At 34.3% G+C, this 22,894-nt stretch overlaps 1 protein-coding gene across 2 annotated transcripts in view; it reads left to right on the top strand.

The window, feature by feature from the left end:
* NCAPG2 (non-SMC condensin II complex subunit G2) overlaps window positions 1-22,894 on the top strand; it is a 107,078-nt gene that overhangs the window by 69,248 nt on the left and 14,936 nt on the right. For both annotated transcript variants that reach the window (XM_058297619.1, XM_071215384.1), the window contains exons 24-28: window positions 2,610-2,797; window positions 4,237-4,377; window positions 19,460-19,563; window positions 20,393-20,493; window positions 21,731-21,830. In XM_058297619.1, the coding sequence (XP_058153602.1) occupies window positions 2,610-2,797; window positions 4,237-4,377; window positions 19,460-19,563; window positions 20,393-20,493; window positions 21,731-21,830 (634 nt within the window). The remainder of the gene's footprint in view (window positions 1-2,609; window positions 2,798-4,236; window positions 4,378-19,459; window positions 19,564-20,392; window positions 20,494-21,730; window positions 21,831-22,894) is intronic.

Raw genomic sequence — 22,894 nt, 5'->3', positions numbered from 1 at the left:
TTAATAAAAAACACCAGCACATTTTAAAAAGAATGTGAAATATGTAATAAATATTATAGTAAATATATGGCTTTGTCTTAAAAGAAATGAAAAGGTTAAGGGAGATTGATAGGGATGTAGGGAAGAGTTGAGGTTCCTGCATTGTGAAGACAAATGCAAAATGCATAAAGATTAGGGAGAACTGTGCCAAAACTGAGCTAAAAAGAAGAATGTGCTTTCAGTGATATCATATGTAGTGACGTATTTCTCTGTGGCTCATTGCTTTCAGTGGTGTTTGATCATTTGTAGATACTTGATGGTATTCATTTTGGGAAAAATTCATATTAGCCATTATTCCTTCTGCATTATCACTCCCTATTTACCAGTTGCTTATATATCAATTCATTTTAAAGAAACCAGTGTTATAACAGATGACAACACTAAGAGACTTTCAAAATCAAGTGTATTCTATTTTTTTATTGTTGTGAATTCTGACATTTAAAAAATATATAATTTACTTTGCAGTATCTATGTATATTTGGTTATAAGGCACATACTACTTGAATAAAGTGAAATAACTTCCCATTAAAATTGCTAACTTTTCACATTTCTGTCAATAATTACAGATGTTAATTATGAGTGTTCTCCCACATCAATGCCTTCCCCTGCTTTATCATCACCATTTCCACCTTGAAGACAGATACAACAAACAGTACAGGCCCTCTTGTTTGTCTGGATCCTTTAATAGTTGATACATTGTTCTTCTCTGATTTCTTAATTCTGCCTCTTTAAATAGCTCAGTAATCCTTTGTATCTTTTCCCTCTGATGGTTAATTTTCCAAATGACCTATGTATGTGAAGAACTTGTGTCCTTTTGCCTTCTTTTAATAAGAGAAATGAGTTCTGTTTGAAGGTTTCTGTTATGTTTTTAATAGTTTTTTTACAAATTTTTGTTGGTTTTGGTGGAGCCATAAACTTTTTTTTTTTTTTTAAGGTTTTATTTATTTATTTCTCTCCCCTTTCCCCTCCCCACCCTGGTTATCTGTTCTCTGTGTTTTTTTTGCTATGTCTTCTTCTTTGTCCACTTCTGTTGTCAGCGGCTCGGGACTCTGTGTTTCTTTTGTTGCGTCATCTTGTTGTGTCAGCTCTCTGTGTGGGCCGCGCCATTCTTAGGCTGCACTTTCTTTCGCACTGGGCGGCTCTCTTTACAGGGTGCACTCCTTGCGTGTGGGGCTCCCCTACGCGGGGGACACCCCTGCGTGGCACGGCGCTCCTTGCGCGCATCAGCACTGCGCATGGGCCAGCCCCACACCGGTCAAGGAGGTCTGTGGACCTCCCATGTGGTAGACCGATGCCCTAGCCACTGGGCCAAGTCTGCTTCCCGGAGCCATAAACTTTTGATGGTGAACTCAACTGGAGCATGACAATTAATTTTATTACTTTTTCAGATGACTTTGGATTTTTGGTTAGTTTCTTACCTGTTTCAAACAGATTTCTGTATCTTATTAATCTACTTTATAAAGTAAAGTGCTTAGCCTACTGTCTCCAGGTCTCTTTTCTATATACGGTCATGTGATAAAGTCATCTGTTTATCACCTAGATATTAGTCTGTAAATAGGGAACGTCATTTCTGTTCCTATTATTCATAGATTTGCTTTTTCATATAACAAATACTTTATAATGGGAGACAAGAAAGAATTGTGCAGCTTAGTTCCTACCTAAGAGAATTTACTGTCTTAACTGAGGATCCAGTATGTACACATATCTAAAGTTTCATTAATGTCTGAGGCAGAAGAACATGTCAAAAGAATGATAAAAGAACATGTAAGAAATGCTAAAGGAGTTGATTAGAGGGTAAGACCATAGCGGGCTTTGTTTATAAAATGCTTTATTTTTTAAAAAGTTGGCCTATGAAATTCTCAAATCATATCTTAGACCATTTTTATCATACTTGTAATAGTAGATCTGGTTGTTGATTTTACTATTATATGGGAAAATAAGACACATTCTTTTTTTTTCTCTCTCTCTCCCTTCCCCCCAACCCCCCTCCCCCAGTTGTCTGTTCTCTGTGTCTATTTGCTGCACATCTTGTTGTGTAAGCTCTCCATGTGTGTGGCGCCATTCCTGGGCAGGCTGCACTTTCTTTCGTGCCAGGCGGCTCTCCTTATGGGGTACACTCCTTGCATGTGGGGCTCCCCTACACGGGGACACCCCTGCGTGGCAGTGCACTCTTGCAGTGCACTCTTGCGCGTATCAGCAGTTCCACACGGGTCAAGGAGGCCCAGGGTTTGAACCGGGGACCTCCCATGTGGTAGACGGACGCCCTAACCACTGGGCCAAGTCCACCGCCCGAAGACACATTCTTTAATTCAGGTGTTCAAGGCATCTCACAAATTGTTCTGTGTTCACATGTTTAGTGACTCAATCAAATCCGTTCTTATTGTTAATAAAAGTATCAATTTTGGGGGGAAACCACATTTTTATTCATTTAAATTAATCTAGTTTGCCTGTTTTTTGGTATTAGCTTACTAGTAATATTCTCTTAAGCTACTATAACATAAGTGTTAAGTGAAAAATGGTAATAACTAAATTGTGTGATTAGATAATGATATTTCCAATTTTCTTTGTAGTGAAGGGACTTTTTTATGTTTCATCACTTCTTGGCATTCTGAAAGAGATAACTGGAAACTCCTTGATTCAGAAAAGAGATTCAGATGAAGAAATTGTAATACTTTTTGACACAGTCCAGAAGGTATTTCAGAAAATGTTGGAGTGTGTTGCATGGACCTTCAAAAAGCAACCTGAAGAAGGCCTACGGGTATTTATCATTTTTATAGAATATATAATTAAACGAAAATTACTCATTTGATGAAAGTCTGATCCATTGCTATGAACTAAAGTTTATTGAAGCCATGTATTTAAGTCTGCTTTTTCTTGTGACAGGCTGTTTTATGGAATGTAGTGTGGTGTAAACAATAATTCCTATATACCATCATTTCAGATACTACTTTCCAGCCTTTTTCATAGCATGGTACACTTCGAAACCTCTAATAGGCAGCCAGAAATGACCAAGAGCTCTAGCATTCTAGACACAGATTTTCACTAGTATAGATAAACCAGAAGTGAGAAAATGCATCTGCTGAGCAGGATATGAAGCAAAGAATTGGTTGCAGTAGGCTAATACATGCTAAATTACTATTTTACAAAATTTTCCAAATGAAATATACTTTCGAGGATGCTGATTTTCATTATTTGTAGAGTGTTGGCTCAGTTTAACAAAGACTTTCTGCAGATGAAATGTTAATTTCCTTTATAGGTTTTCTTTTCGTCATATTCTAACCTCCTAGTTGGAAATGAGAGTCACAGTGATCTTGGAGGCGGCCCCTGTGATTTGCCTTTGCTGATTGAAAACTGACATGAAATAAAATTATTGAGTAACCAATTTGTTTTTTAAAAATTTACCTGTAGACCAGATTTGCTTATACGCCTAAAAATAATGTAATATAAATTCCTGAACAAAATCCCAATTATCATCATAGCCATTACCTTTTCTAAGAAGTGGTTTAAAAATATGAATGAACTATTCTTTTTTAATGAGGATTTTTTTTTTTTAAAAAAGCTTAATGGAAGGATGTTTGTTAATAAAATATTGAAGACTTTGAATTTCTATTCATGCTGATAGCGGTAATTGAAGGTTATTGGCTCACCTAAAATTTTGAAATACCAGTTTTTATATATCTATGTTTTCCCTAGTCTACTTCATATTTTGAGTTCATTGGCAACGTTTTTGTTTTTTGTTTCAAGTGTTTGTGCCAAAATCTTTTATTTTCTCACCAAATTATTTTCCCTTGGCCATGTGGCTTCATTCAGAACACATTGCCTCATAACTGATGTCTTATTTTAATGTAATTGATGTTTCTTCATCTTTTCTTTCCTTCTTTCTTTATTATTATTTTTTTATACTTCTTGACAGTTTGTCTTTGCTTTGGTGAAAGAATGAATGTAACGAAAATTATCAGTGGGCTTTCTTCATATCTTTCTCCTAGCTATGGTGCTTATGAAATTTGAATCAACTGAAGTTCAGCAACAAAAAGGGAAATAGTGGGCATTGGTAATGGACAAATTATATTAATAAGCCCTTGAATCTTGGGAGTTGATGACAGGAATAATCTTTCTTAAAATTCTTAATATTTTACTTGTTTTTAACCTTGACTTTTGTGCCACTAAAAATAAAACAACTGATCTGATTTATTTTAGCTACTTTATTCTGTTCAAACACCTCTACATGAATTTCTAACCACGATTCAGTCTTGGCATTTGGATACACCTGTTCACCGGGGAGTACTTTCTACTCTAATTGCTGCACCAGTGGTTGAAATAAGTCACAAACTACGAAAGGTAAAATATATTGATCCTGAAAATACTGTGCAGTTCTGTTCTCTTTTGGCTATATGTTATGCTGCTCTCTATTAGCAAAGTTTTTCAAAGGGAAGTTTCTATAGTAGTATGTTTTCCTAGCCATCTGTTCCTCAGTTTAATAGTCACATTACTGTTGGGAAAAATATCTTATATCTTAAAGATGTTGTTATTCTTGATTAAAATCAAACTAGTCCTTATATTGTGAATACTTGCTTGTTGTTGTTGTTGTCGTCATATTTTACAGATTTAAATGAGTTGATTAGTTTCTAAAGATTTCTCTACCCTGAAAAGATGATTGCGTTCATAGTTAGCAGTGAGCAGAATGTAAGACTGTGCTCCTGGATTGTTTTTTTTTTTTTTTTTTTGAATATTTCACATTTGCTTGACTGCCTTGCAATATTTATTTTTCCCTTTTTCATTTCAAAGCATAGGAATTTAGAACTACAAATACCAGTTAATCTTACTCTTGTTCTCTTTGCTATTTTTAGGCTATTTAGTTAAAGATAGATATAATGAGGATAATTTAAGCTAAAACAAATAGCTCTGTTTCATCCAATGGAATACTCATAGTACCCTTTTTCTCTTCACTTGAAAGATAAAATTGAACAAGAGGATGGAATAGTGACTTATGAAGATAATAAAAATACAGGTTTTGTTTTCAGTGTAAAAAGATGAAATCAGACAGGGACTGTAATTGAATTATATAAATTTATGTATTTTGTAGTATAAAATCATTATGAATATAAAAGATGTTAACTAAATTCTAAAACATTACATAGAATTTAAGGCCCTCCTTAAAACTTGAACAGAGATCTTTTTGGTTTAGGAAAATAAGTTCTAGATTATACATAAATGAAGATTAAGACATGTGTAATGAGCTGTGTAGCTAAGAATTATAAATAAATGAATTATTGGTTTCAACCAGGGGTAGGCAAATCTGGCCTGCCACCTGCTTTTGTAAATAAAACTTTATTGGAGCACAACCACACCTGTTCATTATGTATGGCTGATTTGGTGCTTTAACAACAAGTTGAGTAGTTGGAACAGAAACCATATGGCCTGCAATGCCTAAAAATTTGCTGATCCTTGGTTTAAACAAATGCTGGAGTATTAGATCCATTACAGTTTGTTATGGGGAAACAAATAATTGGCTACCTTTTGGGCATCAACAATAATAGGTTAAAATGTTCCTTTAATCTATTTGGCTTTTTCTACATTCCTAAGATTTACAAATGTATTCTTTTTTATTGATAAGTTTTACTGCTCTGCTTTTTTATTTACAATTTGTCTTGACTCTTTATTAACATTTTCCAACATACAAAGAAGTAGAAGAATATGAGCACCCATTTGTCTAGCAGCTAAATTCAACAGTTAATATTTTGCCATATTTGTTTCATCTGCTTTTCTAACCATTTTAAAGCAATTATAGACAAAATAACATTTCACCCCTTATTTCTAAGTCTGCTTCTAAATGACTAAAAAATGGCTAAATGACTAGTCATTTTCCTGCAAACCATGTTACTGTTACTGCTTCTAAAAAAATTAGCAGTAATTTCCTAGTATCATCTAAACCTCAGTTCATTTAATGTACTTTAGGAATATTTTACCTTTCAAAAGTCTCCAAGTAATCTATTAGTATGATACTCTTATGATCATTAATATCTCATCTACTTTCAAAAGGAATTGGAATTTGTTCACCTATAAAATAACTGTAATAAATTAAAAATCATTTAGAAGGAAAAGGAAAGAATGCACAAAATATGTAGAATAACAAACTTATTTTAATTTGTTATAAATTGAACATTGATATGTTTGTTATTAAGATGAAATGATACCACAATGTATTTCCATCATTTAATAGTAATATATGTATATATATGTGTGTATCAGTTTTTCAGGAAAGAATAATACTTTTCTGGTGGCCCATTCTGAAATAATTTGTTACTTCATATTATTTGTTATAAGCTTTTGCTTATAGGTGGGAATATTTTAATTTTTCACTTTAAATCAAGATAAAAAGTAATTTCATAGCTGGTAAACCATTTTAAGAATAATCACAAACCATCAAAACATTAAATCTTGCCTGAGATGTCACAAAAGGATAAACATCCTGAAATGTTATACAAATTGATAAAAAAATACCCGGCAAAATAAGTGTCTTTGAGTCTGATTAACTTTGTCAGCTTCTTTGTGGTATTTTCTTTAAAACTGTGCCCTGTTAAATAATGTTATGGTCTAGCAGTGAACACTACAAGCAGCATTGCTGGCAAGATTCGGATGGTGTCTGCGGCGTGTGTGTGCCTTTGGCTTATGTTTAATGAAGTGTGGTCATATGAAATACACATTTATTGAGTAATTATATTAGCCTCTTGTCCACATAGTCTGAAATTATTTTCCTCCTGACTTGGTAAAAATTTAATAATTGCTAATATTGAAGTTAATCTCTTATTAATAATTATTTTTTACCTAGTTGAGAGTTGCCCATCAATAATAGGGGTGATCTTTCCGTCAGACTTTTCCACATAACCATAATTACCTCTTATTTCTTCATAGTACCCTTTTCTTGGCATAAAGTGAAGAAGTCTTTTAAACTGAGTAAAGTATACACTTCTAAATCTAGCAATCATTGTTTTCTATGATTTGGCTTAGCCTAGTGCTGACTGAAAGTTGAATACTTCATTCAAATTTTGCAAAAAAAAGTGATGGGGAACTTTATTAACAGATAGTAGTAATCTTCTTTTATATGAGTAATTATACCTTGTACCTAATTTTGAGTCTTAAGAACAGCACTTGAGTTAGTTTTTATTATGTATCAGCTATGATAAGGAACACCATGAAACTGGAAAACAAAATCTCACTGACAAAGCCAATAATGTTCCACAACACTTATAAACCCATGACCTCATAATACCGAACTATAGTATTCTCTCATGTATGTAATAAACACAATTACTACCCAGAATGCACAGATTGTAAGTATATAGTTTGATCACTTTGGTAAGTGCTTCTACTCCTATAACCCATATCCTATGAAGATATTGAAGAATGCAGTCCACCCAGAAAATTCCCTTGTGGCCTTTCCCATTTAAGTGCCTATACCTGCCTCTACTCAGAGGTTTTGATTTCTATCACTGTTGATTAGTTTTGCCTATTATAAAGCTTTACATAAATGGAATAAGTGGTATTCTTTGTACTCTGTGTCTGTCCTCTTTCAAATAATGTCCTTCCTATTATGCTATGTATAAGCTATTTCATTTTTATTGCTGAGTAATAGTCAATTGAATATACCACGGTGTGTTTATCAGTTCTTCTTTGAGGGAACCCTGGGCTGTTTCTAGTTTTCAGTTATTACGAATAAAGCTATTATGAATATTTGAGTACAAGTCTTTAAAGTGATTTTACCATTTTATACCCCACTGGTTATGTGTGAGAGTTTCAGTTGCTCTGTATTTTTTGTTTAACATTTGTTGTTTTCAAAAAATCTTTTTAATACTAGTCATTCTGTAGTCATTCTGGTGTGTGTGTAGTATCTAATTGTGGGTTTTTTGTTTTGTTTTAACTTTATTTTGTTCATTTAATAATTAAAAATATGAATAATGAAAAAGAAGTAATAGTTGAATAAAAACAAATGCTTCTCATTTAAATGTGCTGAATACATATAACATTTTTTGAATGATACAATGTATTAGTCAGCCAAAGGGGTGCTGTTGCAAAATACCAGAAATTGGTTGGTTTTTATAAAGGGTATTTATTTGGGGTTGGAGCTTACAGATACCAGGCCATAAAGCATAAGTTACTTCCCTCACCAAAATCTATTCACATATTGGAGTAAGATGGCCGCTGACGTCTGCAAGGTTTCAGGCTTCCTGGGTTCCTACATTCCTGGGGCTTGCTTTTCTCTGGATTCAAGGTTCCTTTCTTCCTGGGGCTGGCTTCTCTTTCATCTGTGACATTACTTCCTGGGGCTTCTGCTTAAGTCTTCAGCATCAAACTCCAACATCCAAACCCTCAACTCTGTCCTTCACCACCAAGGGGTGGGGGGACTCAATGCCCTAATCATAACTCAGTCATGCCCAGGTACAGATCAGATGACAAACATAATCCAATATTTCTTTTTGGAATTCATCAATAATATCAAACTGCTGTGTATAATATGTTACACAATATATTTGGCTCATAGTAACGCAGTCATACATTATTTGTCCTTTTGTGTCTGACTTGCTTCACTTAACATAATGTCCTCCATGTACATCCATGTTGACTTATGTTTTATGACTTCATTTCTTCTTACAGCTGCATAATAATTCCATCGTGTGAGTAGATCACAATTTGTTTATCCATTCATCTGCTGATGGACACCTGGGTTGTTTCTAACTTTTGGCAATTGTGAATAATGCCACTATGAACATCAGTGTGCAGATGTCTATTGTTGTCACTGGTCTCAATTCTTCTACACATATACACAGTAGTGGTATTGCAGAGTCATGTGGCAATCTATATTCAACTTCTTCAAGAACTGCCAAAAAGTCCTCCTTAGTGGCTGTACCATTCTGTATTCCTGCCAACAGTGAATAAGTGTTCCTATCTCTCCTCATCCTCTCCAACACTTGTAGTTCTCTCTTTTTAATAGTGGCCATTCAGATAGGAGTGAAATGATATCTCATTGTAGTTTTGATTTGTATTTCCCTGATCATTAGTGATGCTGAGCATTTCTTCATGGTTATTTTGCCATTTGTGTTTCTTCTTTGGACAAATGTCTGTTCAAGTCTTTTGCCCATTTTTTAATTGGGCTGTTTGTCTTTTTATTGCTGAGTTGTAGCATCTCTTTATATATCATAGATGTTAAACCCTTATCAGATATGTGGTTTCCAAATATTTTCTGCCATTGAGTGGGCTGCCTTTTCACCCTTTTGACAAAGTCCTGGGAGGTACAAAAGTGTTTAATTTTGAGGAGGTCCCATTTATTTTTTCTTTTGTAGTACATGCTGTGGGTGTAAAGTCCAAGAAACCACCACCTACCACAAGGCCTTGAAGATGTCTCCCTGCATTTTCTTCTAGTAGTTCTGTGGTCCTGGCTTTTATATTTAGATCTTCAATCCATTTTGAGTTGATTCTTGTATAGGGAGTGAGATAGAGGTCCTCTTTCATTCTTTTGGTTATAGATATGCAGTTGTCCCAGCACCATTTGTTGAAAGACTGTTTTGTCCCATTAATGTTGACGTGGTAAGTTTGTCAAAAAGCAGTTGACTCTATAGGTGAGGGTTTATTTCTGGGTTCTCAGTTCTGTTCCACTGATCGATGTGTCTATCTTTATGCCCATACCATGCCATTTTGACCACTGTAGCTTTGTAATATGTTTCAAGGTCAGGCAGTGAAATTCCTCCTACATTGTTCTTCTGTTTTAGAGTGCTTTTGGCTATTCAGGTGCACTTTCTCTTCCAAATGAATTTGGTAATTGCCTTTTCTAATTCTGTAAAGTAAGCTGTTGGGATTTTGATTGGTATTGCATTGAATCTATAAATTAGTTTGGGTAAGATTGACATCTTCACGATATTTATTCTTCCAGTCCATGAACATGGAATGTCTTTCCATTTGTTTAGGTCTTTTAAAATTTATTTTAGTGTTGTTTGTAGTTTTCTGCATATAGGTTCTATACTTCTTTGGTTAAATTAATTGTAAGTATTTGAGTCTTTTTGTTGCTATTGATAATGGAATTTTCCACCTGATTTATTTCTCAGAGTGTTCAGTACTAGTATACAAAAACATTACTGATTTTTGCATGTTGATCTTTTATCCTGCCACTTTGCTGAACTCATTTATTAACAGGTAGCTTTGTCATGGATATTTCAGGATTTTCTAAGTACAGGATCATGCCATCCACAGACAGTGAGAATTTTACTTCCTCTTTTCTTATTTGGATTCCTTTAATTTTCTTTTTTTGTCTAATTGCCCTAGCTAGAACTACTAGTACAATATTGAATAACAGTGGTAACAGTGGACATCCTTGTCTTGTTCCTGATCTTAGAGGGAAAACTTTCAACCTTTCCCCATTGAGTATGATATTGTCTATGGGTTTTTCATACATGCTTTTATCATATTGAGAAATTTACCTTCTATTCCTATCTTTTGAGACGATCATGTTTCTTTTTTCCTTCAGTTTGCTAATGTAGTATATTACGTTGATTGCTTTTCTTACATTGAACCAGCCTTGCATACCAGGAATAAATCCCACTTGGTCATGATGTATAAGTGTTTTGATAAATGCTGTTGGATTCTATTTGCATGTATTTTGTTGAGAATTTTTTCATCTATGTTCATTACAGAGATTGGCCTGTAAATTTCTTTTATTGTAGTATCTTCATCTGGCTTTGGTATTAGGGCAATGTTGGCTTCATAAAATGTGTTGGGTAATTTTATCTCCTCTTTAATTTTTGTAAGAGTTTAAACAGATTGGTCCATTCTTGGTGTTAATTCTTTTCAAAATGCTTGGTAGAATTCACCTGAAGCCATCTGATCCTGTACTTTTCTTTGCTGGGAAAATTTTGATGATGGATTCAATCTCCTTACATGTGATTGGTTTGTTAAGTTCTTTTATTTCTTGTAACATCAGTGTAGGTTGGTTGTAAATTTCTAGGAATTTGTTTATGTCATCTAGGTTGTCTAGTTTGTTGGCATACAGTTTCTCATAATGTCCTCATGATTATTTTTATTTCTGTGGGGTCAGTTGTAATTTCCCCCCTTTCATTTCTGATTGTATTTATTTGCATCTTCTCTCTTTTTTCCTTTGTTAGTCTAGCTAGGGGTTTGTCAATTTTATTGATCTTCTCAAAGAACCAGCTTTTGGTTTTGTTGATTTTCTCCATTGTTTTCTTGTTCTCAATTTCATTTATTTCTGCTCTAATGTTTATTATTTTTTTCCTTCTGCTTGCTGGAATTGGTTTGTTCTTTTTCTAGTTTTTCTAGTTGTTCAGTTAAATCTTTGAGTTTAGCTCTTTCTTCTTTTTTAATACAGGCATTTAGTGGTATAAATTTTCCCCCCAAGACTGCCTTTGCTGTATCCCATAAGGTTTGATAAGTTGTGTTCTCGTTTTCATTTGTCTAAATATGTGTAGCAGTTTGATATTATTGATGAATTCCAAAAAGAAATATTGGATTATGTTTGTACACTGATCTTTTCCTCTGGGCATATTAGATTATATTGGATTCATAGGTTTACTTGATTAAGTAATTATGTAAACCTCTTGTGCCAGTAAGGTGTTGAGTCCCCACCCACAGTCTTTGGTGGGGGGACTCACAGATAAAAAGCATGACAAAGGACTGAGTTAAGGGTTTTTAATGTTGGAGTTTTGATATTGGAGTTTGATGTTGAAGCCTTTAGCTGGAGCCCCGGGAAATAAGCTCATAGAGGAAAGAGAAGCAAGACCCTGGAAGGGAGGAACCCGGCAAGCCTGAACCCTTGCAGATGTCGGCAACCATCTTGCTCCAACATGTGAAAATAGACTTTGGTGAGAGAAGTAATTTATGCTTTCTGGCCTGCTATCTGTAAGCTCCTACCCCAAATAAATACCTTTTACAGAAACAAACCAATTTCTGGTATTTTGCATCAGCACCCCTTTGGCTGACTAACACAAAATGTTTACTGATTTCACTTGTAATTTCTTCTTTGACCCATTGATTATTTAGGAATGTGTTGTTCAGCCTCCACACATTTGCAAATTTACTTTTTTCCTGTTTATTATTAATTTCCAGTTTCATTCCATTATGATCAGAGAAGGTGCTTTGTATAATTTAAATCTTTTTTTATTTATTGAGAGCTGTAATGTGCCCTAACATGTGGCCTATCCTGGAGAAAGATCCACAGGCACTTGAGAAGAATGTATAACCTTCTAGTTTGGATGCTGTGTTCTGTATGTGTCTTTTAGGGCAAACTCTTTTACCATATTGTTCAAGTTCTCTGTTTTCTTGTTGATCTTCTGTCTGTCTAGTTGTTCTATCTAATGATGTGAGTGGGATGTTGAAATCTCCAGTGATTATTTTAGAGATATCTAATTTCTCCCTTCAGTTTTCCCAGAGTTTGTCTCATATATTTTGGGCACCCTTGTTAGATGCATAGATATTTATGACTGTTATGTTTTCCTGATGGAGTGTCCCTTTTATTAATATATAATGGCCTTCTGTATCTCCTTTAACTTTTTTGCATTTAAAGTCTGTTTTGTCTGAAATTATTATAGCTGCGGCTCTTTTCTGATTACTATATGTGTGGAGTATTTTTTTCCAGCCTTTCACTTTCAGCTGGTTTGTGTCCCTGGGTCTTACATGAGTTTCTTGTAAGCAGCATATGGATGACTCATGTTATTTTTTCCGTTCTGTCAGCCTGTATCTTTTCATTGGAGAGTTTAATCCATTCACATTCAGTATTACTGTAAATGCACCATTTACTTCCTCAATTTTACTCTTTGGTTTCCATGTGTCATATCTTATTTTTGTCTGTCTTTTTGCTTTTTTGGTTATCCATTCTGCTATTCTTTTATGCTGTCTTCTAAGCCTGTCTTTCTGTTTTTTCTTTCAGGTTCTAAGGCTTCCTTTAATATTTCCTGCAAAGGTAGATTCTTTTTCAGGCTCTCTTGATTTCTGTTTGTTTGTGAATATTTTATACTCACCTTTATATTTGAAGGACAGTTTTGCTGGATAAAGAATTCTCAGCTGGCAGTTTTTCTCTTTTAAGTATTCTAATTGTATCATACCACTGTCTTCTTCCCTTTATGATTTCTGAAGGGAAATTTGCACTGTCTTACTGGACGTCTCTTGTATGTGATGGCTTGCTTCTCCCTTGCTGCTCTTAGAATTTTCTCTTTATCTTTGGCATTCTAAATAGTATGTGTCTTGGAGTAGGTCTATTTGAATTTATTCTGATTGGGGTATGATGTGCTTCTTGGGCATGTAAGTTCATTTCTTTCATGAGAGTTGGGAAATTTTCAGCTATTATTTCCTCAAGTGCTCTTTCTACCCCTTTTCCCTTCTCTTCTCCTTCTGAAACTCCCATGACGCATGTGTTGTCATTCAACCTTCTGAACCCCTGCTCAATTTTTCCCATTCTTTTCTCTCTTCTTTTTTCTCTTCAGTTTCAGCTGTTCTGTCTTTGATATCACTTATTCTTTCTCCTCTTTATTTTGAGTCTCCTCTTGTATGCCTCTAATGTGTTTTTGATCTCACCTATTGTGTCTTTCATTCACGTGAACTCTGTTCCTTTTCTGTTCAGAATTTCACATTCTTCTTTGTGCTCACTCAATGTCTTGATGTCATTTATGTCTTGAACCATATTGTCTTTCAATTCATTAATTTGATTTTGGAAATTTGTGCACATCTTGCTGATTAGTTCTCTCAAATTCTGCATCTCAAAAAAATAAATTCAGCATCTCTTCTGGGCTTTGATATATTCCATTTCTTGGGCCATGTCTTGTATTTTCTTAGTATAGCTCTTGATTTTTTACTGATATCTAGTCATTTGATTAGGATGTAGTTTACTCAGATGCTCATTTCATTTCTCTTTTGTAGGGATTTAGCGGGAGGAGGCTGTGTGTTACCATTGCTCTTTGATTCTTGGCTTGACCCGGATTGTTAGGATTGTCCTACAGGTTGCTCAAAACTGGGCACTGGATCCCCAGTACTTGGTTGTAGAGTCTCTTCTTAGGGCCTTGGGGAGGGGAGCTATAGAGACCAGAACCTCTCCTACTTATTTTTAATTTTCTTGAGTGCACTTCCTTGGTCTGCCAGCGGATATCACTCTTTGGCAGTTCTCAGTTCAGTGCCTGACGGGAGTGTATTTGTTGGAATACTGACAGGATCAATGTGATAGAGCTTCCTGTCTGGAGGCTATGAGCCTTGTAATTCAAACTTTCTTTGAAACAGTTCTCCAGCTTTTTCTGGCAACCCCTTCCCTTTTCCCCAGTCAGAAATATTTCTACTCCCCTCTGAGTCCTCAACAATCAGTCTCCTTAATTATATCTTTATCCCTTGCTTGCTCCAAGGCAAAGAGCAGCGTAGCCCCTCCCAGCCTGGAAGGGCTCCTGGACAGCAGACCAAATTTGTGGGTCAGAAGCAGAGTCAACCTTAGGCTGTGTCCCTCTCTCTCCTGTTTCCTAGGGTAGTAGATACTTGGAACCCGCTTTGTCTGTAGTCACAGGCCCAGAGGCCCAAGAGTTTTAAACCGTCTCTAGTGTGGGGGATGGTGCTGGTGGCAGTAGCCGCTGGTTTCAAATCACAGTTCTGTTGTCATGATTTCCCTCCTTTGTCCCCCTTTCTTCTGGGTGGTGTTCAGCTTTTGCCTGGTGCCCTAAACCCTAGAAGATCTTCTTCTAGACTGTTTCGGCCTGTCCTCTAGCTATTTTTCTGGAGAAGAGAGTTCCTTGCCTTTCTAGTCCTCCATCTTCCTGGAAGTTAATTGTGGCTAGTTTAAATTTCTCTGATGAATAATGTTCACCATTTTCTCATGTGCTTATTAATCATTCACGTATCTTTTGTGAAGTGTCCAACTATTTTATTTTATTTTTTTTGCTATAGGTCTTTTTATTATTGAGTTGTATTGAGTTGAGTTTTTTATATTATGGATATGAATTCTTTAAGAGATACGTGTATGGCAAATATGTCTCTCAGTGGTGTTGTGGTGTCTTTTGATGAACATGTTTTTTTGTTTTCATGAGGATAAACTAGTCAGTTTTTAATGATTAATACTTTCTATGTCTTCTCTAAAAAAATCTTTGTCCCATTGTCATGAAGATACTCTCCTGTGTTTCCTTTTTTTTAAATTTTTAAAAGAGAAGTTTGTAAATGCTCAGAAAAATTGTGCTTAAAATACAGAGTTCCCTTATACCACTCTATATATACCTTGCATTAGTGTGGTACATTTGTTAAAACCTATGAGAGAATGTTTTTATAATTGTATTACTAACTACAATTCATTGTTTACAATAAGTCTCACTGTTTGTGTTGTAATTCTGGAAGCTGTATAGTTTAGCTTTTGTCTATATATATAAGGTAGATCTCTACCCCCTACCCTGATCCATCCAATAGCCAGTTGTTTGAACCATCTATTTAAAGGAGTTTCCTTTTCCCATTGAATTGCTCTGTCCCCCTTGTTGAAAATCACTTGCAGGTTAATTTCTTGAGTTGCCCATCAACAGTTGGGTTGCTCTTTCCATCAGACTCCCACATAACCATAATTACTTCTTTCATAACCTCAGAGTACCCTTTTCTTGGCATAAAGTGGAAGTATCTTTTTGTTCCATTGATTTGTTTTTCAAAACTTTTGCAATACCACCATTGTCTTTATTATAGTAGCTTTAGATGTGTCTGAAAATAAATAGTATAACCTCTCAACTTTGTTCTTATTTTTTCAAGGTTGTTTTACCTCTTTTAGATATTTCCATAAAAAGTTTAGAATTAGCTTGTTAGTCTCTATTAAAAAAAGCCTCCTGGATCTTTGCTTGTGATTTCTTTGATCTATAGATTAGTTTGAGGAGAATTGAAATCATAGTATTGAATTTTCTAATAAATATAAATGGTTTATATCTCCATTTATCTTGATCTTCTTTAGCTTTTCAGTATAGAGATCTTAGTGTTAATTTATCCCTAAAACTTTGTGCTTTTAGATGCTATTGTATGTATTTTCAAATTTTATTTTCCAATTGTTCATTGCTAGTGTGTAGAAATAAAATTGATTAGAGAACCAATGTAGCTCAAGTGGTTGAGTGCCTGCTTCCCATATCCAAGGTCCCAGGTTTGATCCCCAGTGCCTCCTAAAAACATAACAAAAGCAAATGAAAAAATCAACTCTCACTGTCAAGAGGATAAAGCTCCATGGTTGAGCACCTGTTTCCCATGTATGAGGTCCTGCAGTCAATCTTCAGAATCTCCTAAAAAAAAAGAAAGAATAGGTGATTAAATTTTTTTTAAAAATTTGAGCTTTTAGAATTAACAGAAAAGTTGTAAAAATAGAATTTTCTTATACCCCTTGTTTTAGTTTGCTAGGTTACCCAAAGCAGATACCATAAAGTGGGCTGATTTTTTGAGAGAAAGAATTAGCTTACAAGTTTATAGTTTTGAGACTGAGAAAAATGTCCAAATCAGGGCATCATCAGGAAATGCCTTCTCCCTGAAGACTGGGCGCCGATGATCCTCGACTCCCTTGTCACATGGCAAGATGCATGGCAGCATCCACTGGTCTCTCCCTTCTCTTCTGGGTTTCATTGATTTCAGCTCTTTGCTTCTGTGACTGGCTGTCTCTCTTTTGCTCTCTATCTCATTCTCTCTGTTCAGCCAATTCACAAACGGACTCCAGTATGAAGATTAAGACCCACCCTGGGCCATGCCTTACCTGATGACACCTATTTAAAAGTCCTACTTACAATAGGTTTGTATCCACAGGAATGGATTAGCTTTAAGAACATTATTTTCTGGGGTACATACAGTTCCAAACCACCACATCCCTTCACCCAGTTTCCCCTTATCAAAACCAGACTATAATATTGGTGTAATACTATTATTTAAACTATATACACTATTTGAATCTCACCAGTTTCTCTACAAATGATCTTTTAAAACTGATGTTTGCATACTGATTTTATATCCAGCAACATTGCTAAATTTAAATTCTTTTTTTTATTGTTGTTACTGTTTTAGGAGGTACTGGGGATTGAACCTGGAACCTCCTACATGGGAAACTGGCTATCAACCACTGAGCTACATTTTCTCTCTAGAGTTGTTTTTTGTTTGTTTATTTAGTTTTTAGGAGGTACTGGAGATTGAACTTGGGACCTCGTACCTGGGAAGCAGGTGCTCAGCTACTTGGGCTACATCTGCTCCCCCACTTATGAATTCTTGATGAACTCATAAATTCTTGAAGAATTGGTCATGTCATTATTATGAAATATTCATCTTTATCGCAATCTCTGGTAATGCCTTTAATCTTAAAATCTACTTCGATACTAAGTATTATAGCCAAATCAGTTTTCTTATGCTTCATGCTGCTTCATTTCTTGCATAGTATAACTTTTTATCCTTTTACACTGTCTATACTGTCTTTATGTTTAAAGACATAGTTGGGTTGGGTTTTTTTCTTTTAAACTCCTATCAGCTAATCTTTCCCTTTTAGTTGAGGTGCTTAGTTCATTTTATTTTAATTTAATTATTGATGTGTTTGGGTTTAAGTCTCCCATCTTGGTGTTTGTTTTCCATTAATCTCATCTGCTCTATTAGTCTTCCTGCTTTTTTTTCTTTTTCTGACATTTTCTTTAATTTTTTTTTATTTTTGAAGGAGCTTTAGATTACATAAATGTTACATAAAAAATATAGGGGATTTCCATATGCACCACTTTCTCCCCCTCCCACACTTTCCCATATTAACAATATCCTTCATTATTGTGGTACATTTGTTACACTTGATGAACCCATACTAAAGCATTGCTACTAACAATGGACTATAGGTTACATTATAGTTTACACTCTGTCCCACACAATTTTGTAAGTTATGACAAAATATACAAAGGACAAGTCCAATGTCGCAAAATGCCCCCTTAATACACCTATTCTTCCCTCTTCCTTCCCTTAGAACCTCTGGTGGCTACTGCCTTTATTCAATAATAAGAGTTCTTCCATTTCTAGAATAATAATAAGTCTATAGTAGAATAATAGTAAGTATACTTTAGTCCATTGTTCATTCCCCACTCTTGAGGATTTGGGGATGGTGATGCCCACTCTGCTAATAATTGAGAGGGAGCTTAGATCCCATGGGGCAGATGGATGGAACTATCTTGCTTGCATTTTCAGACTCTCTGTTCCTGCCTTTTCTGCCATTTTTTGGTGAATCAAGTATTTTTTACTGCTCCATTTTATCTTCTTTGTTGACTTTGTTATCATCTGTGTAAATTTTAAAATAGTTTTTCTAGAGATTTCAGTATCGCATGTTTAATTCAGCACAGTTTAACTTCAGAAATTATGCTAATAAAACATAAGATTCTTACAGTTGGAAGAATATTCTTCCAATTAGTATTCTTCTACCTCTTGTGTTCTTATTATCGTATATTTTACTTCTGCATGTGCTAAAAATCTTATTTTTGTTTTAGCCAGTCAGTAGTCTTTTCTCATCAGATCTACATTTGTTTTAAGATGTAGCATTTTACTTGGAAAAAGTGGTATTTCACATATGATGATTGACTTCAGTATTCAAATTTATATTGCAAATCCCAGAAGAAGAAATATGGGAAGGCTTATTAGAGATGCTTTGTAGTTATGCCTTAAATGAAATTCCCATAAGACTGTTAATAATTAGATAGAATATAATGGTGGAAAGATGTAAGGAAGGGGTGGGCATATTTGTTCTTCAATGAATTGGAAAACAGAGATACTAGCTTCTTCCTGGAATAAGAAAATTCTGGATTTAGACTTTCTCAGAAGTCATTTGTATGTGGAGTTTATTCATAAATAATAAACAACCTGTATACATTCTTAAGGTTTTATAATAATGAATATAGATCTTATTACTATACTTTTTGTGGATCTAGACCAGCAGTCTCCACTGTGGGTGATTTTGCTTTCCAGGGGATATTTGACAATGTCTGGAGACATATTTAGTTGTTACAACTAGGGTCATGAAGGCAGGGATTCTACTGACCATCCTAATATGCACAGAATAGTCCCCCACAACAAAGAATTACCCAGCCCAAGATGCCAATAATGCTGAGATTGAGAAACCATGATCTAGATTAGTAAGAACAGAGTTGAATGTACTTAGGATTAAATCCCATTATTTGTGGAAGATATATTAAGATGGTTTAACAAAAGGCTTGTTAATGATATGCCTTTTTTTCTTTTATTTTAAACTATAATAAATAAGACATACTTGTATATAGTAAGTTTATTTGTAATTGTAGAAATATCAGTAGTTTAATAAAGATCATTGTTTTGGGTTTCTGAAAGGCCTTTCTCAAATGTTAAAGAAAACTCAGAAGTAAGTAATTAGCCCAGTCTCAAATTACAAATTATTGACTTGAAACATTTTTTTCAGGCTTCTGATATAGAAGAGCTTACTCCACCAGAGTGTCTTTCAGACCTTCCACCATTTTCAAGGTGTTTAATAGGAATTATAATAAAGTCTCCAAATGTAGTCAGGTAATACTTTTCTCTACTCTTCTAAAACTCTTGTTGTGGCTATAAGCTTTCTTAGCACCTTTACTTTATTCTTTTCACTCTTAAAATTTTTTAAGGTGTGCTTTTTTCTGTGAAAAAATTTCAAATATTCCATGGAATTTTCTCATTTTTTTATCAGTTATTGAAAGTAATTGCTAAACTTAAATGCAAGAAATTCTAACTTTTTTGTTTAATATATTCACCTGAGTAGTCTTTGATTACCTGATTATTCCTAAAATTCAGTTCAAGTTTGGGAAACATTTAAGGAGTTAATAATGTGCAGGAAAATAGTTCTTATGATATATACTTTAAAAATACTTAACTAGGTTAAATACCACTATAAGTTTCATTCAATACACAGTTTGTTATTCATTTCTCCAATCCATATGTCATTTGATGAAAATTTCAAGGTTTTTTTGTGTCACATATAGGCCTGAGTATAGATGGAACTTTAATAACAAATGTATTCAATAAAAATTTTAAAAGCATCATCTTTAGCAAATGTGAATTCTCTCTTAACCACCTATTAAATCTTGTGTGTGTGTGTGTGTGTATTGTGGGTATACAGTGTTGCTTTTTTCACTTTCTGTAACATTCCTGTTCTCTTTTTAGCAGCAGCATTTGATTTTAATGTCTTAACTATATGAATTGATGACTTATAGTGAAAAGTATGGGAAAAGTTTAATCAACTTCCCATGTTACCTGAAAACTGTAATTCATGGTTGTTGATGAATCTTGACTATGTTTATCTTTCTAAAGTATTAGATTATATGCTATAGATCAATTTCAGATTTTTAAAATTTTTTTACAGGTCATTTTTAGATGAATTAAAGGCATGTGTTATTTCTGACGATATTGAAGGCATTGTATGTCTCACAGCTGTCATGCACATTATTTTGACTATTAATAAAGGTTGGTTAAATTTTCTCTCATATCTGGGATTTGCTAGCCATATCTCCAAAACTGTTATGGAATGCTTAGTAACTCAACTTTTTATGTTTTGATTACTGCATAGTTTGACTCCCCAGTTATATCTAGCTTCTTATAATTCCTTTCATATGCTGTGCTTTCTCCTGCTCTTTGAACATAGTGCTATACCTGGACTTCCATTACTTATCTAATACCAGACTGTAATGCATTCCTCTCTACCTTTTCCCTTTCCCCACTAGACCCATTTAAAATATTCCCATTCTATGCTGCCAAATTGAATTTCTATTGATTTGTTGTATATTAACTATACAGAGATTTTAAAATTGATTTTTGTTAATATTTAATCAATCGACTGTTACTGTTAAGCCTCCCTCTTGACTGTTCTAAATATCCCAGCCAGTTGAAATAGTAGTGGAAAAATAATTGGAGATACCTAAAAATGCTTATGTCAGTATAAAAGGCAGTAACATCCCTGCAAGTTGACTACATTTAAATTTTTGTATCACTTGCTCAGTTTTAACAATGTTAAAAATTATTTTCTAAGGTAATAGATTGCAGATAAGAGAATGCACCTGTTATTACAAGCTCTTTCCATAAGCCTGGTTGCACAGTATTGCTAAGATTTATAATAATATTTTATAACAAGTTTGACCTAAACAGGGGATTAGGAAACATTTTCTTAAGGGAATGACCATTGAATTGAGATCAGACCTAAAGAATGAGGAAAAGTCCACTAAATGGAAATGTGTGAGGATGGTGGTTGGAATGTAGATGACTGACTACCTAGCAATAGGTACTTAATTGATATTTTCTAAACAAATAAATGACTATGAAGTAGTAACTGTAATTTTCTGATAGTGTGTATTAGGTCTACAATGGCATAAATAGAAAAAGCCCATAATTGCTTCATGTGATAATGTACATTTGAAGCGCACTTTATAGCCAATAAAGTACTTTTTAAAATATATATTATCTTTTTTAAAAAGATACATAGGTTACACATAATGTTACATTAAATTGAATATATTCGTTTGATTTTCATAATATCCCTGTGTGGGAGATAATTGCTATTTGCAGAGCAATATGTTAATTAACTCACAAGGGAAGTAAAAGGAAGCTGAGGTTTATCGAAATTGTATCTAAGTGTATAGTGTGTTATCTTTGTTTTTGTATAGTAGTTAAAATCTTTTCTCTGTCTTTTAATATAATTTTTCCATAGGTAAACATAAGAATTCAAAAGTGAAGGAGGTTGCAGCCACTGTTCAGAGAAAACTAAAGACTTTCATGGAAATTACTCTGGAGGAGGATAGCACTGAAAGGTAAAGAACTAGAAGATAAGTTCCAGATGCAGTTATCTGCAAACTATTAGTTATTCTAGATACAGTTATCTAACTACTGGTTATTCCTTAGGTATATTTTATATTGTTTTCATTTTTCCTATTTACAACCAGGCAGTTAGAAAATTTGGAGATTGTAAGGATAGAAGTATTTCTGTGTGCAAAACCCTTTGAGGTGTATGTTTAATTTACTTATTAGTTCTGTCTTCACAAGCAAACCAAAACCAAAACTGTCATTGGAAAAATCTTGCTCTAGAAAAATAAGGACATACAAACTTATCTTATTTGGTTTTGTGAAGAAACATTAAGAAAACTAGGCAGATTATTTTTGGTGGTCTGGTAGGTTTTTGCCACCATAGTCAATTTCCAAGGTTTATAATACCTAGTCCACAGACATCCTCATCAGAGCTAGGAAAGGTTCCCTGCAGAGATTCGGAAGGAATATTTATTGTTGTTTTCTTCCTGGGTGACCGGTTGTTGCTACAGATACTGCAGGCTGGGAATATGTTCATTGAACTAGTTTTCCAAGTCATGTTTAGCTGTGGTGTACTGTTTTGCATGTTCTGTTTGCTATGTACTGTTTGCAAAGCCTGCAGACTCTATTATAAATTGTGTTTGACTTAGGTCACTCACAAAAACAATTTTTTTTACATGCAGTTTTATGGGATAAATAAGGTGAAATGTTAGAGTTCTGAGTTGAATTATGTAAGCTAATTTAATTGTTTATATATACCTTGGAAATTGCCACTTTCCCTAACCACTTTCTCCTTTGGCAAAGGTTTTCCAAATTCTAAATTGCTAACTTAAGAATATACTTCTCAAGAATGAGTAGAGTTTTGTAGCTTGTTGACTTGTTTTCTAACTATAAATATATGTAATGCTTCCTTTTCCAGAAAATTTGGTTAACAAATAAATTTGGGAGTTGGGAATTATAATTATCTGAAAGATTACACTTTCTCTCTCTATATATATATTGTTTGAGATATATGTATTTTTTAAATTTCTCTCCCCTTCCCTGCCACCCCCCACCCCCAGTTGTTTGCTCT

This window comes from Dasypus novemcinctus, chromosome 5 (genome assembly GCF_030445035.2).
Source record: "Dasypus novemcinctus isolate mDasNov1 chromosome 5, mDasNov1.1.hap2, whole genome shotgun sequence".
Classification (NCBI taxonomy): domain Eukaryota; kingdom Metazoa; phylum Chordata; class Mammalia; order Cingulata; family Dasypodidae; genus Dasypus; species Dasypus novemcinctus.
The sequence above is the reverse complement of the archived record's forward strand: the minus strand, read 5'-3'. Positions and strand labels throughout refer to the sequence as shown.